At 46.1% G+C, this 19,277-nt stretch overlaps 1 protein-coding gene across 1 annotated transcript in view; it reads right to left on the bottom strand.

The window, feature by feature from the left end:
- Positions 1-222: 222 nt before the first annotated feature.
- The window catches only part of Ubtd1 (ubiquitin domain containing 1), a 72,395-nt gene continuing 53,340 nt past the window's right edge, over positions 223-19,277 (bottom strand). The window contains exons 2-3 of the mRNA XM_004669906.2: positions 2,623-2,850; positions 223-1,310 (exon numbers count right to left, since the gene is read on the bottom strand). Coding sequence (XP_004669963.1) covers positions 925-1,310; positions 2,623-2,850 — 614 coding nt within the window. The 3' untranslated portion in view covers positions 223-924. The remainder of the gene's footprint in view (positions 1,311-2,622; positions 2,851-19,277) is intronic.

Here is a 19,277-nt window from a genome sequence, read left to right on the forward strand (position 1 = left end):
TTCACCTCCAGCAACTGCTGCAGGAGGGGCGGGTGTGTCATGTCCACTTCAAAGAAAAGCCAAGTGGGTTCAGAGGCGAAGTGGCTTTCCCTGAGGCCCATGGGCACACAAGAGGAGCTGGACCCAGAACAGTAGCAGCGCATGTTTGCTGTGCCCACTTTCTCATACCTGCAGGAACTCTGGTGCCCACCATGCTGCAGAATTCAAATGTCAGGCAAGACAGAAGGAGCAAAAGGCTTTATTGACCAATATGTAGATGTATCTGTACACAAGGCCCTGCTGGGAAGCCATGTCCAGGCTGCAGGACCCCCTACTGCCTGGACTATAGCCAGGAGACGGCCCTGTGCAGACTTCTACCACAAAGCCCAGCCACACGGCCTCGTGCCTCATCTCTGCTGATTGTGCTGGCTGCAGGGAAGAGGTATAGGCCTACCTCAGGCTCTCTGTGCCCTGGGGCTTACTGGTGGTTTCCTCTCCTCCAAGGAACTGGCACTGTGCCCAGGGCAGAGTTATGGTGAGGGCAGAGGAAGGAGACAGCAATGCTTCTGACCCTGAGCAGAAAACTGGAGTGAGCACAGTGGCAGCACCAGCAGATCCAGGCTCCAGGGCCACCCAACTGGGCCCCAAGGCTCGAACCTGATGCAGAAGACGCAGGGTAGAGGGCCTGGGGTGGCAAGGCCCGTGTGCGGCTGCACTGCTCCCTGGGTGCTAAGCACTGGTGGTCCCAGGACCGCTGGGAGGTAAGGTCCCTTTCAAAGCTCACTCAGAGCCATATGGTAGGGCCATGGGAGGTGCCCCCGCCCCTGAAGAAAACAACAGCACTGGGAAGCAGCAGCAGGGTGGGGGCCTTGTGCTCCAGGCCGGGAGGGGGATGCTAGCCCTGTGGAGGCCCTCTGAGGCCTCTACCCAGGAGTCTGTAGTCCATCAGTCCTGGGGTGGTGGGGGCTGGTTGATGATGACCTGGATGACAAAATCTTTCTGGATCTTGGTTTCCTGGAGCCGTGTGCGGTCTGTGAGCAGCTTCCCAGAGAAGAACCATCGCTGCCAGGATGGCTCAATGCCCTCCAGACTGTGGAGCTGCCTCTTGAGCTGGCCCACTGTGTCGGGCAGACTGGCGCTGAGCCTCACGTCCTTGCCTGTGGAAAGGCGCACCTTCAGTGGGAATTCACGGCGCACGCTGGCTGTGGGCTCGGGGGGCTCCAGGCTCTCCTCCTCCGTGTGCTCCAGCAGCAGATTCACTGGGGGTGACAGGCAGTAGATGGGCAGCTGATAGCGATTGCCCAGCTCATCATAGCATTCGCAGAGGGTGCCTGTGGGAAAGGCAGGCCATCAGTCATGGCATCATGCACCAAATGCTGTGTCCCAACAATTCCTGTGCTGAAACCTTAAGCTCCAATGTGACTGGGCTGGTGTTACATGAGGTCATCAGAGTGCTGCAATAATCTGACAGGATTAGTTTTCTTACAGGAGACCAGAGAACTCTACCCCTTCCCATCTCTTTCCTTCATACCTGCCATTTAAGGACACAGAAAAAAGGTAGCCATTTGCAAGACAGGAAGAAAATCCTCACCAGAAACTAAAGCAGCCTGCACCCTGGTTTTGGGTTTCCAAGCCTCCAGAAACAAATGTCTGCTATTTCAGACTGCCTTTCTGTGGTACTTTGTTACAGTGGTATAATCAGATTACTTCATCCCAAATGGCCACCTCACAGCCCCAAGACAGCCTTACAACCAGAGGAACACAGGTGTCCTGGCTCAACCAGTCCTGACTTGATACTTTTCATTTGTTCACCCAACAACTCTGCTGAGTGCACATACAGCTGCTGGGCTGGGCTTTGATGCGATGTCCCTACTGGTGCAATACCTGAGTCTTGAGCACCCTGGGTGCTGGAACTGGGCTAGGTGATATCACTGCACTTTCCTGAGAGGCATTTCTTTCTGCAGTTGCAAGGGGCTCGGGACTTCATATGCAAAGTGCCGTGTTTAGAGTCACACAGCTTTGGGAAAGGTCACAAGATGAGAAAAGGAAGCATTCAAGACCTAGTTCTGGGCTGGAGAGATTGCTCAGTGGTTAAAGGTGCTTGCTTGCAAAGCCTGCCTGTCTGGGTTTGACTCCCCATTACCCACATTAAGCCAGACAAACAGTGCTGCATGCATCTGAAGTTCATTTGCAGAGGCAAGAGGCCCTGACATGCTCATTCTCACTCTCAAATAAATAAAAACTCACTTGGTAATCCTGCCATCTCAGCCTCCTGAATGCTGGGATTAATGCCTGGGATTTTTTTTTTTTTTTAGATAAATTTTCATGTCATCCAGGCTGGCCTCCAACTTGTAATGAGTGATGACCTTGAACTTCTGATTTATCCCACCTCCACCCCCTCTCCCAAATGCTGTAATTACAGATATGTACTACCATGTCTATCTTTATGCATTTCATCTTTGTCCTTCCCTCTTGGTCCATGCTCAGAAGAACAAGAACAAAGTCAATACTCTCGTGCCTCTACTGGCTTGGACAGAAACTCTTGGCATGGCTGCCCCTCCTCCAGCACTAAACTGTGCTAATGACCCCCTCACCCCCACACCCAGTTCCCACAAGGATAAAGCCCTGGCCCTGTCTACTTACCGTGAGGCAGGGTGATGCTGGCTCCATCCAGGATGGCCTGAGCCAGCTCATGGTCATTAGCCTCTGCAGCATAGGCAGCAGCCTTGAGAGCATCCCAGATCTCCTTGCGGCCCTCAAAGGCAGGTGCTGTGTCCCAGAACTCATCCCGCTTGCTCCGCAGCTGGCCATCAGTCATGGGGTAGTCGCTCTTCCACTTAAGCCGCTCCTTCTTCAGGGGTTCATTGCGCCCTGCACAAGAGAGAGAGAGAGGTTCAGCATCTCTGAAATAATTGGGACAGCAATCTGTCCTCCTCCTGGCCCTTTACCCTGACCATGCCCTAGCCAGCCAAGCACCCAGTTTAACTGGTCCCTACATATTTAAAACATGGGGTCCTTTTTAAATAGCAGGGAAAAGTCTAGAAACTGAACTTAGAAATCTATTTTTGGGCTGGAGAGATGGCTTAGCGGTTAAGCGCTTGCCTGTGAAGCCTAAGGACCCCGGTTCGAGGCTCGGTTCCCCAGGTCCCACGTTAGCCAGATGCACAAGGGGGCGCACGCGCCTGGAGTTCGTTTGTAGAGGCTGGAAGCCCTGGCGTGCCCACTCTTTCGCTCCCTCTGTCTTTCTCTCTGTGTCTGTCACTCTCAAATAAATAAATAAACAATTTTAAAAAAAAAAAAGAAATCTATTTTTTTCAGCCAAATATATACAAGATGTTCTTTTACTTACAAAGGGGCTGTACCACTAAACCCGTCTATGGTAGTTTGAACGTACATGACCCATAGACTCAGATAAAATTTGTAACTTGGATCTCCAGCTGCCTGGCTGGAGGAGATGTCACTGGAGGCAGATCTGATTTCTGGAACTGGGATCCTTAGGATTCACAGGCAAGCGTTTAACCGCTAAGCCATCTCTCCAACCTGCTTGCTGCTTTTATTTTTTTGAGGTAGGGTCTCACTCTAACCCAGGCTGATCTGGAATTCACTATGTACTTGCAGGGTAGCCTTGAACTCATGACGATCCTCCTACCTCTGCCTCTGAGTGCTGGGATTAAAGGCATTCCCCACCACACCTGGCTGCTTTTGTTTTTTACAGGCTGTTTGCTTGCTTTTCTCTGCTTGGACGCATGGAAGCAGCTTCTCCCACCACTGCTGGGACATCCCCCCAGATCTGTAATCTAAACTTGAGACAAACCCCTTCCTCTCCTACTGTCTACTACATCAAGCTAAAGTGAAAATATCCTAAGACAGCCTGGACCAGAGTGAGACCCTACCTCGAAACCCCCCCCAAAAAAGAAAATATCCTAAGACAAAAATGTGCAGTGCGTGTAATCTATAGATAACTAGAACAGCTAAGTAACACAGTCCACCACTGTTAGCTGTTTCCCTCTTGACAGCATGACTGGCTGGGAGCTGCAGCTACCCAACATGGAGAGGGTGTCACCCCATATGGCCAGCAGGGAAATAGATCAAATCTCAAAATCCGAGGTGTTGACAACCAGCCCCACGTTGATAGTGTCAGACACTTAGAATAATCAAGACCTATGAAAGCAGAAATCCAGAGACTACAAATAACTCAGTACTAAATCAGACTGCCAACAAGACTGCCATGACTCAGGGAACGTTGTGTTAGAAGGGGCAGAGATATTTTAAGAGCCACAGAGCAGGTAGGAATACCCTGAGACAAGTCCCCCTGCTCCTCCACAGGGACAGACTGAGGCCTTCATGACCCCATAGTAATTACCATAATGCCACTGAGGAGGACCCCCAGGGTAACAGCAGTTGTAGGGGACAATAGTAATATAACTAAAATAAAATTTCAAAAAATTGAGGCCAGGCATGTTGGTGCACACCTTTAATCCCAGCATTTGGGAGGCAGAGGTAGGTGGATTGCTGCGAGTTCAAGGCCATCTTGAGACTACATAGTGAATTCCAGGTTAACCTGGGATAAAGTGAGACCCTACCTTGAAAACCCAAAACAAACAAACAAAGACATACACAGATGTGTGTGTGTGTGTGTGTGTGTGTATACACTTATTTATATATATACACACACACATATATCTAGGATATATATAAAGACTCAATCTCAATCTGTAGTGCATTGCTTTCACTAAACTTCTACATAAACTGTCTTTCAAATTCTTTCCTTTGATAAGAAGCTGGGCCTGGGTGTGGTAGTGCACGCTTTTAATTCCAGCACTCAGGAGACCCAGGCAGGAGGATGGCTATGAGTTCAAGTCCAGCCTGGGATTACCTTGAAAAACCCAATCAACCAAATAAACAAAGAGAAACAAAACAAAGTTTTGCCCAGTAACATTACCATCATAGGTAGATACTTCAGATTCATTCTTCTTTTTATTGATAATGCTAGGAATCAGACAGTGGGCTTCGTGCATGTTAGGCCAGTACTAACCCACAGAGATTCCTCAAAAACACAAAAGAAGGGGAACTAGGACCCAGAGAGTTTGTCACTATACCAACTTAATGGGAGGTTTTCTGACTCCAAAGCCCAGTCTCTGGCCGCTGTCTGAACTGTGCTATCCTGGAGTGAAATTGCTTAGAACTGCACTATTCAGACGCTTGCACTATGGCGTCCAGCTTCCTGTGGGTTCGGGGACCCTAACACAGACCATCACACTTGCACATCAAGCGCTTCCACCCACTAAGCCACCTCCCTAGCTCCACCGGTATTGTTTCAATCTCTTAATCCAGAAAGAAAGTAAAATATAGGGCTGGAGAGATGGCTTAGCGGTTAAGTGCTTGCCTGTGAAGCCTAAGGACCCCGGTTCGAGGCTCGCTTCCCCAGGTCCCACGTTAGCCAGATGCACAAGGGGGTGCACGCGTCTGGAGTTCGTTTGCAGAGGCTGGAAGCCCTGGCGCGCCCATTCTCTCTCTCTCCCTCTATCGGTCTTTCTCTCTGTGTCTGTTGCTCTCAAATAAATAAATAAATAATTTTAAAAAAAAGTAAAATATACTTTCATGTCAATATAACATTTTCTTAAGCCAGGTGTGGCTCACACCTTTAATCCCAGCACTCGGGAGGCAGAGGTAGGAGGAGCACTGTGAGTTCAAGGCCAACCTGAGACTACAGAGTGAATTCCAGGTCAGCCTGAGCTAGAGTGAGACCCTACCTTAACCCCCTGCCCAAAAAATAAAATTTTCTTCATATTTCCTATTTATATTACCATGAACTTTCCATATGACTAAAAATTATAAGTTGTTTGACTATCTTGTGATTAATGTACTGCCATGTAGACAGTTGTAAGGAACTTTTTTGTGGCAATAGAACTGAACCCAGGCGAGAACACCAAGGCGCTGGTCCTCAGCTTCCACAGTGCTTGAGACAGAGGCTCTCTTACTTGTGGTGGTAGGAAGGCCAGGCCTGTGAGTTTGGGATTCTCTTGATTCCACCTCCCATTGCCACAGGCCTGCTGGGATTAAACGCTAGTGCTCTGTGTCCAGCTTTCTGTGGATTCTGGGGATGCAGCCTCTGTGTGCAGACTTGTGCAGCAAGCACATTTAACCACTGAGCCATCGCCCCGTCAAATGATTTTTTTTGTTGTTGTTGTCACTTAGTTCCAAGTGACTGCCAGACAACCCCAAACAATGATGGTCAAGACTAAGCACAGAATTAGCTCGACTCTCAAAGACATCAAGAGGGGCAACTCCTGACAGCTGAAGACCAGGGGTTTGCAGGAGAGGTGGCAGCACTCACACCCACGGCCACTCACTACTGGCTGCTCCTACTGCCTGGGGTGGAGAACTCAGGGCACAAAAGCAGCATTCACTGGCCATCAAATGTGCCAGAAAGAACCCACACGAGCACTTTACTTCAGTACACTCTTCTCTCCATCTCAAAGATCTGGGGCAGAAGATATTAAGATACCACTGCACAGCTGATAGTGCAGACATAGCCAGATTAAATGGCTTGTCTGAGATCACCAGACTGAGGAGGGAGCAAGAACAGAGGGTTCTGCCTCAGGTTTAACTAAATCCTGTGGCTCGTACTCTGAATTCATAGCTACCAGTATGGACACGCTTCTCTGGGAGATGTGAATCCTCCTTGGAGAAAACAATGTCAAGTCAGGCCTTGAAAATACCTAGCAGAGTCAGGAGTGGCACATGCTTATAATCCCAACACTAGAAGGCTGAGGCAGGATTGTTGCAAGTCTAAAGCCAATCTGAGCTGGTATGAGATTCTCTTACTTACAGTCAAATAAAACCAAGAGAAGTTTCAAGGAAAATAAGTGAGGTAGCAGAAAGGAAGGGAGGGAGGGAAAGAGGAACAGACTAGTCAGATGTGATGACACCAGTGTTCAGGAGGAAAAGGCAGGATGGTCACATGTTTGAGATCAGCATGTGTTACAGAGTGAGCTCCCCTCCAGCCTGGGTTCCAGAGTAAAACCCTATCTAAAAAATAACCTCCAGGGGCTGGAGGGATGGCTTAACGGTTAAGGCACTTGCCTGCAAAGCCAAAGGACACAGGTTTGATTCCCCAGGACCCACATAATCCAGATGCACAAGGGGGCACATACATCTGGAGTTCATCTGCAGTGGTTGGAGGCCATGGCATGCCCATTCTCTCTCTCTTTCACTCTCTCCCTCTACCTGCTGATTTCTCTCCTCTCAAATAAATAAATAAAAATAACATGTTAAAAAATAATAACCTCCACAACAAAAAGTCACAATCTGCAAGGAAATTTAGCATGAGCCATCAGAAACAGCAGACAGAAGAATCAGACTACCAAGATGTCAGATTGGGACTTACAGTCCGGTTAGAAAATACCAAATTTGGTCAGGCATGGTGGTGTACACCTTTAATCCCGGCACTTGGGAGGCAGAGGTAGGAGGATCGTCATGAGTTCGAGGCCACCCTGAGACTACATAGTGAATTCCAGGTTAGCCTGGGCTAGAGTGAGACCCTACCTTAAAAAAAAAAAAAAAAAAGAAAATACCAAATTTGGCTGGAAAGATGGCTTAGCAGTTAAGACCTTTGCCTGCAAAACAAAAGGACCCAGGTTTGATTCCCCAGAATCCATGTAAACCAGATGCACAAGGTAGCACATGCATCTGGAGTTCATTTGCGGGGCTACAGGCCATGGCACACCCATTCTCTTTCTATCTGCCTCTTTCTCTTTCAAACAAACAAATAAAAGGAAATACCAAATTTAAGCAATAAAGAGCCTTTAAAATATGAGCCTGGAGAGATGGCTCAGCAGTTAAACACACTTGCTTACAAAGCCTGAAAGCCTGGGTTCCCCAGCAGCCAGATGCACACAGTGGTGCTTGCATCTGAAGCTCCCTTTGCAGGGCAGGAGGCCATGGTGTGCCCATACACACATTCATTCTCTCTCTCTCTCTCTCCGCCTGCCTGCCTTTTTCTCTGTCTTTCGCAAATAAATAAAATAAATATGAGTCAGGCCAGGTATAGTGGCACACACCTTTAATCCTAGCACAGGAGGCTCACCATGAGCGGAGGCCAGCCTGGGCTACAGAGTGAGTTCCAGGACAGCCTGGGCTAGAGTGAACAACATCAAATTATCAAGAACAACAAACATATGAATTATGAGTAAGGAAATTCCAATGAACAATCAAGAAGATTTTATTTATTTACTTGAAAGAGAGAGAAAGAGAGAGAGAGGAGAGAAACAGGCAGATAGAGAATGGGCACTTAGGGCCTGCAGCCACTGCAAACAAACTCCAGACTCATGCGCCCCCTTGTGCATCTCGCTTACGTGGGTCCTGGGGATTTGAAACTGGATCCTTTGGCTTTGCAGGCAAATGCCATGGCTAAGCCATCTCTCCATCCCAATCAAGCAGATTTTAAAAGATCCAACTAGAGATGAAAAAGTCACTGAAATTTGGAGGGTTTATAACATTTTAAACTTGCAGAAGGAAACAATGGGAGCAAAATAACATTCAAGAAATAATTCAGATGTCCATCCTCACCTAAGCTCATCTATAAAAATAATGCAATTCTTTCCCCACTCCCTCAAGGTAGAGTCTCGCTTTAGCCCAGACTGATCTGAAATTCACTATGTAGTCTCAGGCTGGCCTTGAATTTATAGCAGTCCTATCTCTCCCTCCTGAGTGCTGGGTTATTAAAGGCATGTGCCACCAAGCCCAGCTTTGTTCGTTTTTAAGAGGAAGGGTCTCAGAGTAGCCCAGGTATTTCTGGAACTTACTCTGTAGCCCTAGGACAGCCTTGAACTCATGGTGGTTCTACCTCAGCCTCACTCCAGAAGGGATTAAATGCATGTATCACCATGCCCAACTACTTAATGCAATTCTCATAAAGTCCTTCTTTAATTTTTTATTTATTTGCCATGAGTTGGGGGCGGGGAGTGCCAGGGTCTCTTGCAGCTACAAACACCAAACACTTGTATCACTTTTTTGTGTCTAGCTTACATGTGTGTTTTGGGAATTGAACCTGGGTCAGCAGGCTTTGCAAGCAAGCGACTTTAACCATTGAACCATCTTCCTAGACCTCAATTCTAATAAAAAAAAAATTTTGGTTTGTTTTTAGATGAATACTGGGGAATTGAACTCGGGTTGTTAGGCATTGTGCCATCTCTCTAGTCCCCTAATAAAATTCTTAACCAGTAGTTTTTCTTCCGAGGAAAATAGAAGGCTGACCTGAATTTTTTTTTTTTTTTTTGTCTAAGGTAGGGTCTTGCTCTAACCCAAGCTGACCTTGAATTCACTATGTAGTCTCAGGGTGACCTCAAACTTACAGCAATTCTCCTACTTCTGCCTCTCAAGTGATGGGATTAAAGGCTTGTGCCACTACATCTGGCTCTGATCTGAAATTCTAATAGAAGGAGAAGAATGAAATGGGAGACTCTTACGACCATTACTGATGCTAAATATAATGCTACAGTTAAAATAATACTGAACAGGGGCTAGAGAGATGGCTCAGTGATTTAGGCACTTGCCTGCAAAGCCTAACGTCCTGGGTCCGATTCCCCAGTATATACATAAAGCCAGATGCGCAAAGTGGCACATGCATCTGGAGTTCATTTGCAGCAGCTGGAGCCTGGAATGACCATTCTCTCTGTTTATTTTCTCTCTCTGCTTGCAAATAAAAAAAAAATTGTTAAAATAGTCCTGAACAGGACAGACAAATGCGCCAAGAGAACAGATCAGAAATGCCCAGGAATACTTGGCACACAAGCCACCTTACAGTGAGAAAAAAACATTATTTGGTAATAGTATTGGGGCTCCAGGTTTTCCATACAGAAAAATAAGAAAGGGAATCCCTACCTACCAGCCACAAGCACCAAAACCAGATCAATAAAAAGTTCAATTGTGGGGCTGGAGAGATGGCTTAGCGGTTAAGCGCTTGCCTGTGAAGCCTAAGGACCCCGGTTCGAGGCTCGGTTCCCCAGGTCCCACGTTAGCCAGATGCACAAGGGGGTGCATGCGTCTGGAGTTCGTTTGCAGAGGCTGGAAGCCCTGGCGCGCCCATTCTCTCTCTCTCTCCCTCTATCTGTCTTTCTCTCTGTGTCTGTCGCTCTCAAATAAATAAATTTAAAAAAAAAAAAAAGTTCAATTGTGAGGGCTGGAGGGATGGCTTAGCAGTTAAGGCATTTGCCTACAAAGCCAAAGGACCCTGGTTTGATTCCCCAGGACCCACGTTAGCCAGATGCACAAGGGGGCACATGCATCTGGAGTTTGTTTGCAGTGGCTGGAGGCCCTGGTGTGCCCGTTCTCTCTCTCTCTCCCTTTATCTGTCAAATAAATAAATAAATAAATATACTTTTCAAAAAAAAGTTCAAGTGCGAAAGGAGGCACTGAAGAAAAGGAATTACAATTTTGCTCTCAGTTTTCTGAGTAAACTTTGGTCTAGAGATTTTTTTGACTTGAGCTAGAATGTAGGCCCTCTCTCCCCATCTCCTCCCTCCCCCCACCATTCCATCTCCCTCAGGATTTCTACACTATTTTCTCTGTGGATCTTTGCTGATTACTATCTCGAGACACAGCTGGTAGCAGGAATGTACACAGGGACCCTGGAGTGTGGGACTTCTGCCCCTCCACTCAATGGCTCTTTCACTTCTGGAGCTGATGTCTATGATTTTCCAGCCTCCCCTCCCCTCACTCCCTCCCTCTCTCCCTTTCTTTCTTTTTTTTTAAGACAAGGTATCAAATAATCTAGACTGGCCTTGAACTCCTGATCCTCCCGCTCAGGTTACAGGTACACTGCCCAGGACAGCTAAGCACTAAGACAGAAGTTTTCTACAGAAGAAATAGGCAAGGCTCTGGGACATCTTATCTCTGTACCTTACAACAGAGGCTACTTGACCCTAAGGACACCTGAGCTGTAACTATGCACATGTACTGTCTAAAGGACTGATCTTCAGGGCTGGAGAGATGGCTTAGTGGTAAAGGTGCATGCCTGCAAAGCCAAAGGACCCAGGTTTGATTCCCCAGGAACCCACATAAGCCAGATGCACAAGTTGGTGTCTGCATCATCATAATAGGAGATAAAACATCATGACATCAAAATACAAGAGAGACTGATTGAGAGGGGGAGAGGATATGATGGAGAGTGGAGTTTCAAAGGGGAAAGTGGGGGGAGGGAGGGCATTACCATGGGATTATTGTTTATAATCATGAAAGTGGTTAATAAAAAATAAATTAATTAAGCCAGGCATGGTGGCTCATGCCTTAATCCCAGCACTTGGAAAGCAGAGGTAGGAGGATCACCGTGAGTTCGAGGGCACCCTGAGACTACATAGTTAATTCCAGGTCAGCCTGGACCAGACTGAGACCCTATCTCGAACCCCCTCCCAAAATAATAATAACAAATTAATTATTAAAAAATGGTGTCTGGAGTGCAAATAAATAAATAAAAATAAAACATTTAAAAAGGACTGATCTTCAAAATAAACACAGCCCTATAGTGTCCCCTTTCAAACTCATTGTCTTGGGAGCCCACCTAAGGTACCTAGGGAATGCTGCCTTTATTCAAGTGCCTCTGGAGTGTCAAGTGCCTCTAGAGTACCTTCGGAAGCAACCTTCTTCAGTTACCATCCTTCTACCCAGATATCAGTTAACTTTGCAAATTGTCATTTATGCATTTCCCACCCTGGATGGACACTGCACATGAGCCTTTCCAAGTATTAGTACCTGCAGTGACCCAGGATACAATGCTTAACAGCTCCTCTCCTTTACAAAAGGCCTTTTTTGGCAGAAGATATAGAATGGGGAGGCAGCGAAGGGCAGGAACAAGGTGTAGGCAAGAGCTAGTCATCCTGTGTTGTTCTCATCTGTGCCAGCAGAGGGCAGCGGCAGCACCTCTGAACCAGTGCTGGCTTCCCACTTGGCTTCCTTCATCAGTGGGTCAGACACAGCATAAAAATATCAGAGTTCTCCAGGGACAAAAGTAAGCGTAACCTGGACATGTGCCTGAATGCCTGAGCCCCACACACTAATATTTTAGCAGGGACAGAGACAAAACAGAAAAGGAAGCTATTTATCTATGCATGTAAGTAAATGGATGATGGCACTGTGATTGTAGTTTCCTTCAAGATATTTTATAGATGACTCAGAAGGCACCATGGTGCTGAGAAGATATTACAGAGGAGTGCTAGGCACTGAAATATCTCAATCACACCTTCCATGGCTCAGGTCCATTGCAGAAGAGGTGGAGGAAAGAATGTAAGAGCCAAAGGAAGGGTAGGGCTTCTTACAATGGGCTCTTCCAGACACAAAATGGCCTGGATATCCATGACCTCACAGTGCCTGATACTACCTACACAAGTCCATCATAATAGGAGGAAAAGATCATGACATCAAAATAAAAGAGACTGATTGAGAGGGGGAGGGCATTTGATGGACAGTGGAGGTTCAAAGGGGAAAGTGGGGGGAGGGAAGAAATTACCATGGGATATTGTTTACAATCATGGAAGTTGTTAATTATGAAAAATAAAAAAAAAACTTAAATAAAACAAGAAAAGATTATGACATCAGAATAAAAGAGAGATTGAGAGGGGAAGTGGATATGATGGAGAATGGAGTTTCAAAGGGGAAAGTGGGGGGAGGGAGGGAATTATCATGGGATATTGTTTACAATTATGGAAATTTTTAATAAAAAACAATATATATATATATGTTAAAAGATATTTTACAGTTAGTTGAGTTAAAAAAAAACTGGAGGGAATTACCATGGGATATATTTTATAATCATGGAAAATGTTAATAAAAATTTAAAAAAAAAAACTGGACAGTGAGTTGTCTGTAAGGCCAGCACGTGGGAGACTGAAGCAGAAAGATACCATGACTTTGAGTCCAGCTTGCAGTAGATATGTAACAAGTATGGGGCCTGCTAGGGCTACAGTGTGAGTGTCTCCAAAAAAATAAAAATAAGGGCTGGAGAGATGGCTTAGCGGTTAGGTGCTTGCCTGTGAAGCCTAAGGACCCCGGTTCGAGGCTCGATTCCCCAGGGCCCACATTAGCCAGATGCACAAGGGGGCGCACGCGTCTGGAGTTTGTTCGCAGGGGCTAGAGTCCCTGGCACGCTCATTCTCTCCCTCTTTCTCTATCTGCCTCTTTCTCTCTCTCTGACGCTGTCAAATAACTAAATAAAAATAAAAAATTTTAAAAATATATTTAAAAAATAATAAAAATAAAATAAATAAGTGTGTGTGTATGTATATATATATATATATGTATGTATGTACATATATAGGAGGGGGGACGGAGAGATGGCTTAGTGGTTAAGGCATTTGCCTGCCAAGCCAAAGGACCTCTGTTCAATTCCCCAGGGCCCATGTAAGCCAGATGCACAAGGTGGTGCATGTGTCTGGAGTTTGTTTGCAGGGGCTGAAGGCCCTAGTTCATCCATTCTCTCTGTCTATCTGCCTAGCTCTCTCAAATAAATAGATGAAAAATAAATGAAATATTTTAAAAATTGGGCTAGGTGTGGTGGTGCACATCTTTAAATTTTTTTTGTTTATTTTTATTTATTTGAGAGCGACAGAGAGAGAGAGAAAGAGGCAGAGAGCGAGAGAGAGAATGGGCGCGCCAGGGCTTCCAGCCACTGCAAATGAACTCCAGACACATGTGACCCCTTGTGCATCTGGCTAAAGTGGATCCTGGGGAATCGAGCCTCGAACCTGGGTCCTTAGGTTTCACAGGCAAGCGCTTAACTGCTAAGCCATCACTCCAGCCCTGGTGCACACCTTTAATCCCAGCACTTGCGAGGCAGAGAGGTAGGAGGACTGTCATGAGTTCAAGGCCAGCCTGAGAGTACATAGTGAATTCCAGGTCAGCCTGCGCTAAAGCAAGACCCTACTTTGAAAACCCCAAAAAAAAGAAAAGAAAAAAATAATTAGGGCTGGAGAGGTTGCTCAGCAGTTAAAGCAGCTTGCTTGCAAAACCTGAAGACCCATGTTCAATCCTCCAATACCCACATATAGCCAGATGTACAAGGTGGCAATACATTTGGAGTTCATTTGCAGAAGCTCTGGCACACTCATTCTCTCCTTCCCTCCTCTCTCTGCTTGCAAATAACTAATAAATATTTCTTTTCAAAACAGATTAAACATTAGGGGGTGTTGCAGTCTGGTTCACATTGCTGTTAGAAATCACCCAACCAAGAGCAGCTTCTGGGAAAAAGAGGTTTATTTGGCTTACAGGCTCGAGGGGAAGCTCCACGATGGCAGGGGAAATCAATGGCATGAGAAGAAGGTGGACATCACCCCCTGGCCAACATAAGATGGACCACAGCAAGAGGAGGGTGTGCCAAACACTGGCATGGGGAAACTGGCTATAAAGCCCATAAGCCCGCCCCAACAATACACTCCCTCCAGGAGGCATTAATTCCCAAATCTCCATCAGCTGGGAACCTAGCATTCAGAACACCTAAGTTTATGGGGGACACCTGAATCAAACCACCACATTCCGCCCCTGGCCCCCATAAACTGATATCTATACATGATGTAAAATACAATGCTTTCAGTCTGACTTTTAAAGTCCCCATAGTTTTTATCAGTTCCAACGATGTTCATATATCCCCATAGTTCAAGATCTTTTAACTGAGCCATAATACCAAAAAATAACCTCAAAAAACCCATAATGACACAGAATAAATATTCACACTGCAAAAGATGGCATTGGGCATAGCAAAACATTCAACCAATACAAGATTTAAAACATCAAACTCTGTAGCTTCAAGTCCAACAACTCTAGCCAGTGACAAATCTTCAATTCCGATAATTCTAACCAGCAGCAAGTCTCTGGCATTCCAATTCCGCCCCTCCAGCTAGGCTACTCACAGACCTGGGAAACTTCATCGGGGCCAGCAGCACCTCGGCAGCCATCTCATGGTCCCGGCATCTCCACTGGGTCTCCACTGCAAGCCACGGTTCATCCTCATGGCCCCATGGGGTCTCTATGCAGGCAACCAGCAAACCTGCTTCACATTGCCCATGGCCATTTCCAAAACACAAGACCATGTTGCAAACTCAATGACTCTCCTTCCAGCATTTCTTATACTCCACAATACCAGGTAGGGTGCTAATTTGTTAATCCAGGGGGGAATAAAGCAGACTTTGAAGAACAGGACACTCCTTGAGCACTCAGGCCCTTTCAAAAGAGTCGACATTCTTTTTGTTGCCCCAGCACAGGTCAGCTAGCCCAGTCTCAAAGGTTGTAATCTCTCAGTTGCATCTGAACGGGCAGCAGTTCACCCAAAGATTTTCCTTTCTGTGCCATATCCCTCTGCTCATACCAATTCATTTCTACACAAAGCAACCCTGCACAACTTCTCAGGACATGGGCACAAGAGCAAGCTTCTCACACAAACTGCTAGCCCAGTCCAAGCACAGCTCTTTCTCACCCTCATAAGCCAAACCTCACAGTCCATAGTTCTTATTGCCTTCAGGTCTTTCAGCTCTGACCAGGAGAGACCATCAAGCTGTACTTACAGCACTGCAAGGCGTCTCTTAGGCCAAGGTTTCAACGCCTTCCACATTCCTCTTGAAAATCAGCTACAAAAGGCTGAAGCCACATAGTCAGGTGTCTAGCAGCAACCCCACTCCTCGGTACCACTTTACTGTTGCAGTCCGGTTCGCATTGGTGGTAGAAATCACCCAACCAAGAGTAGCTTCTGAGAAAAAGAGGTTTATTTTGGCTTACAGGCTCGAGGGGAAGCTTCACGATGGCAGGGGAAAACGATGGCATGAGCAGAGGGTGGACATCACCCCCTGGCCAACATAAGATGGACCACAGCAACAGGAGGGTGTGCCAAACACTGGCATGGGGAAACTGGCTATAAAGCCCATAAGCCCGCCCCAACAATACACTCCCTCCAGGAGGCATTAATTCCCAAATCTCCATCAGCTGGGAACCTAGCATTCAGAACACCTAAGTTTATGGGGGACACCTGAATCAAACCACCACAGGGGGCTATAGAGATGACTCAGCAGTTAAAGGTACCTGCTTGCAAAGCCTAATGGTCCAGGTTCAATTCTCCAATGCCCACGTAAAACCAGATGTACAAAGTGGTACACATGGGCTGGAGAGATGGCTTAGTAGTTAAGGTGCTTGCCTGCGAAGCCACAGGACCCAGGTTGGATTTCCCAGGACCTATCTAAGTCAGATGCACAAGGTGGGGCATGCTTCAGAAGTTCATTTGCAATGGCTGACGGCCCTGGCATGCCCATTCTCTCTCTCTCTCTCTCTCTACCTTTCACTTTCTCTCTCCCTCTCTCTGTCTCTAATAAATAAATAAAAATAAATCTTTAAAGAAACAAGACAAAACAAAAAGTGGTACATATGTCTGTAGTTTGCAGGGGCAGGATACCCTGCTGTGTGCTTGCATTCTCTGTCTCGTTATGGCTCCTTTCCTCTCAAATAAATAAAAAAATTTAAAACATTCAAATTCCTGATTTATTTAATTAGAGAGAGAGAGAGAGAGGTAGATATATAGAGAGAATGGGTGTGCCAGGGCCATCAGCCATCAGCCACTGTAAATGAACTCCAGAAGCATGTGCCCCTTGTGCATCTGACTTACATGGTTCCTGGGAAATCCAACCTGGGTCCTGTGGTTTTGCAGGCTACTGCCTTAACTGCTAAGCCATCCCTCCAGTGCAATATTTTTTTAAATTTAAATTTATTTATTTGCCAGCAGAGGGAGACAGAAGAGAGATAGAGAAAGATAGAATGGGCATGCTAGGGCCTCCTGCCACACTGCAAATGAATGCCAGATGCATGTGCCGCTTTGTGCATGTGGCTTTATATGGGTACTGGGGAATCAAACCCAGGTTATTAGGCTTTCAGGCAAGCTCCTTTAACAGATGAGCCATCTCTCCAGCCCCTGTAATTTTCTATTTTTGGTTTTTCAAGGTAGGGTCTCACTCTAGCTCAGGCTGACCTAGAATTCACTATGTAGTTTCAGGGTACCCTTGAACTCACAGTGATCTTCTTAACCTCTGCCTCCTGAGTGTTGATATTAAAGTCATGTATCACCATGCCTGGCTCCAAATATTTTTTATAAATAAATATAATATAAATAAAATTAGACAATAGAAAGGAATACAAACACTCATATGCTGCACAAAGTGGTGAAAGTCTTATGAAGGGCATTTGGTATGGCACCAAAAACTATAAAGTTCATCCCTTTGGCTCAACTTTTGGTTCCCAGGAATTTATTCTAAGAAGATAACCCAGAGACAAATCGACACAGCTGTTGAATTTAGAATGATTTTTGCAGGAAAAGCTTGAGGCAACTGAATGAACACACACCACACACCATCAGGACAAAAAGGCCCCAAATCTGCATCTATATGAAGCTTCCATGGCAGCTTCTTTGTGACAGTGAGGACAGCAAGTGTGATGTGCTCCAGCTTTTGCTGCAAAAAAAGTACACATGAATGCATACATGTAAAAAGAGATGAGGAATTTGTTCCAAACTGTCAACAGTGGTTATATATGATTGTCAGTTATCAGTGATTTTTTTTTTTTTTTTTTTGGTTTATGCCTTCCAAGTTTTCTACAATGAGAATTAATTGCTTTAGAAATAAGAACACCATTAAAGTTGTTAATAAGGAAAGGGGACACATGGGGCTCTGAGGTACAGCCAGAAAAAAGCAGGAAGAGCTTGGGGAACAAATGAGGGGTTAAGAATGGTGGCAAGAATGGAAGCCCACAGCTCTAGATTTCAGCTTGTGGCAGCGCCAGTGGCTCTGTCAAGGACCAGGGTAGCAAATCACCAGTGGCTACTACTTAGCACTCCACCTGTCCTTGACAGCCCCAACTGAGAATGGCATAAGGCAGCCTGAGCGAGAGTGAGACCCCACCTCGAAAACACAAAAAACAAAACAAAGCAAAAAAGGTGTAAGGGGGCTGGAGAGATGGCTTAGCAGTTAAGGTGCTTGCCTAGGAAGCCTAAGGACCCAGGTTCAAGTCTGCAGGTCCCATGTAAGCAGATGCACATGGTGGCGCATGTGCCAGGAATTCGTTTGCAGTGGCTAGAGGCCCTGGTGCACCCATTCTCACTCTCTAGCGCTCTTTCTCTCTAATAAATAAATAAATAAATAAAAATAAACCTTAAAAATAAAAGAATGGCACAAGGGAAATTTTCCCTATTTTTTTGTTGTTGTTGCTGCTTTTTTTTTTTTTTTTCCCGAGGTAGGGTCTCGCTCTAGCCCAGGCTGACCTGGAATTCACTATGGTGTCTCAGGGTGGCCTCAAACTCACAGCAATCCTCCTACCTCTACCTCCCAAGTGCTGGGATTAAAGGTGTGAGCTACCACGCCTGGTTTGTTTTGCTTTTTTAGGTAGGGTCTCACTCTAGCCCAGGATGACTAGGAATTAACTATGTAGTTTTAGGCTGGCCTCGAACTCATAGCAATCCTTCCATCTCAGCCTCCATGCCCAGCGGTGAGTGACATTTCTGAGGATAACATTTAAGGTTGTCCTTTGGCCTCCACATGCAAGTGCATATATGCCCACACACATATGAACACACACACACACACACACACACACATACACACTCATGATTAAGCCAAGTGCAGTGGTGCGTACCTTAATCCCCGCACTTGGGAAGCTGAGCTAGGAGGATAGCCGTGAGTATAAGGGCAGGTTGGAGCTACAGAGTGAGTTTTAGGTAGCCTGGGCTGGAGTGAGACCCTGCCTCAAAACAAATAAGCAAAACAAACAAACAAACAAAAACAGTATTAGCCAGTCATGGTGGTGCATGTCTTTAATCCCAGCATTTGGGAGGCAGAGGTAGGCGGATTGTCATAAATTGAGGCCACCCTGAGACTACATAGTGAAATCTAGGTCAGCTTGAGCTAGAGCAAGACCCTACCTTGAAAAACCTAACCAGAACAAACCAAACCAAAAACAATATTCATGATTGAGAAGAATGTGTCAGAATATAGTGGCAAAAGCTTCAACAAGTGGTCAACACTTACAGCATTAGTGTCCTGCAGCGCTGGTTTTAGTGGTACAGATTAATGATGTCCAGCTCAGATGGACCAAGTCAGACAAGGGTCGGCCTAGGGATGTACTTCAGTCTGGTTTGGTAGGGTCCAGTGATCCAACTCACGATGAGACAGGAGAATCACAAGTTCAAACCCTGCCTGGCCTACAAGTAAGTCCAAAGCCAGCTTGAGTGACTTAGTGAGAGCTTGTCTCGAAATTTAGAAACCTAAAAGGGCTGGAGG

This window comes from Jaculus jaculus, chromosome 1 (assembly GCF_020740685.1).
Source record: "Jaculus jaculus isolate mJacJac1 chromosome 1, mJacJac1.mat.Y.cur, whole genome shotgun sequence".
NCBI lineage: Eukaryota > Metazoa > Chordata > Mammalia > Rodentia > Dipodidae > Jaculus > Jaculus jaculus.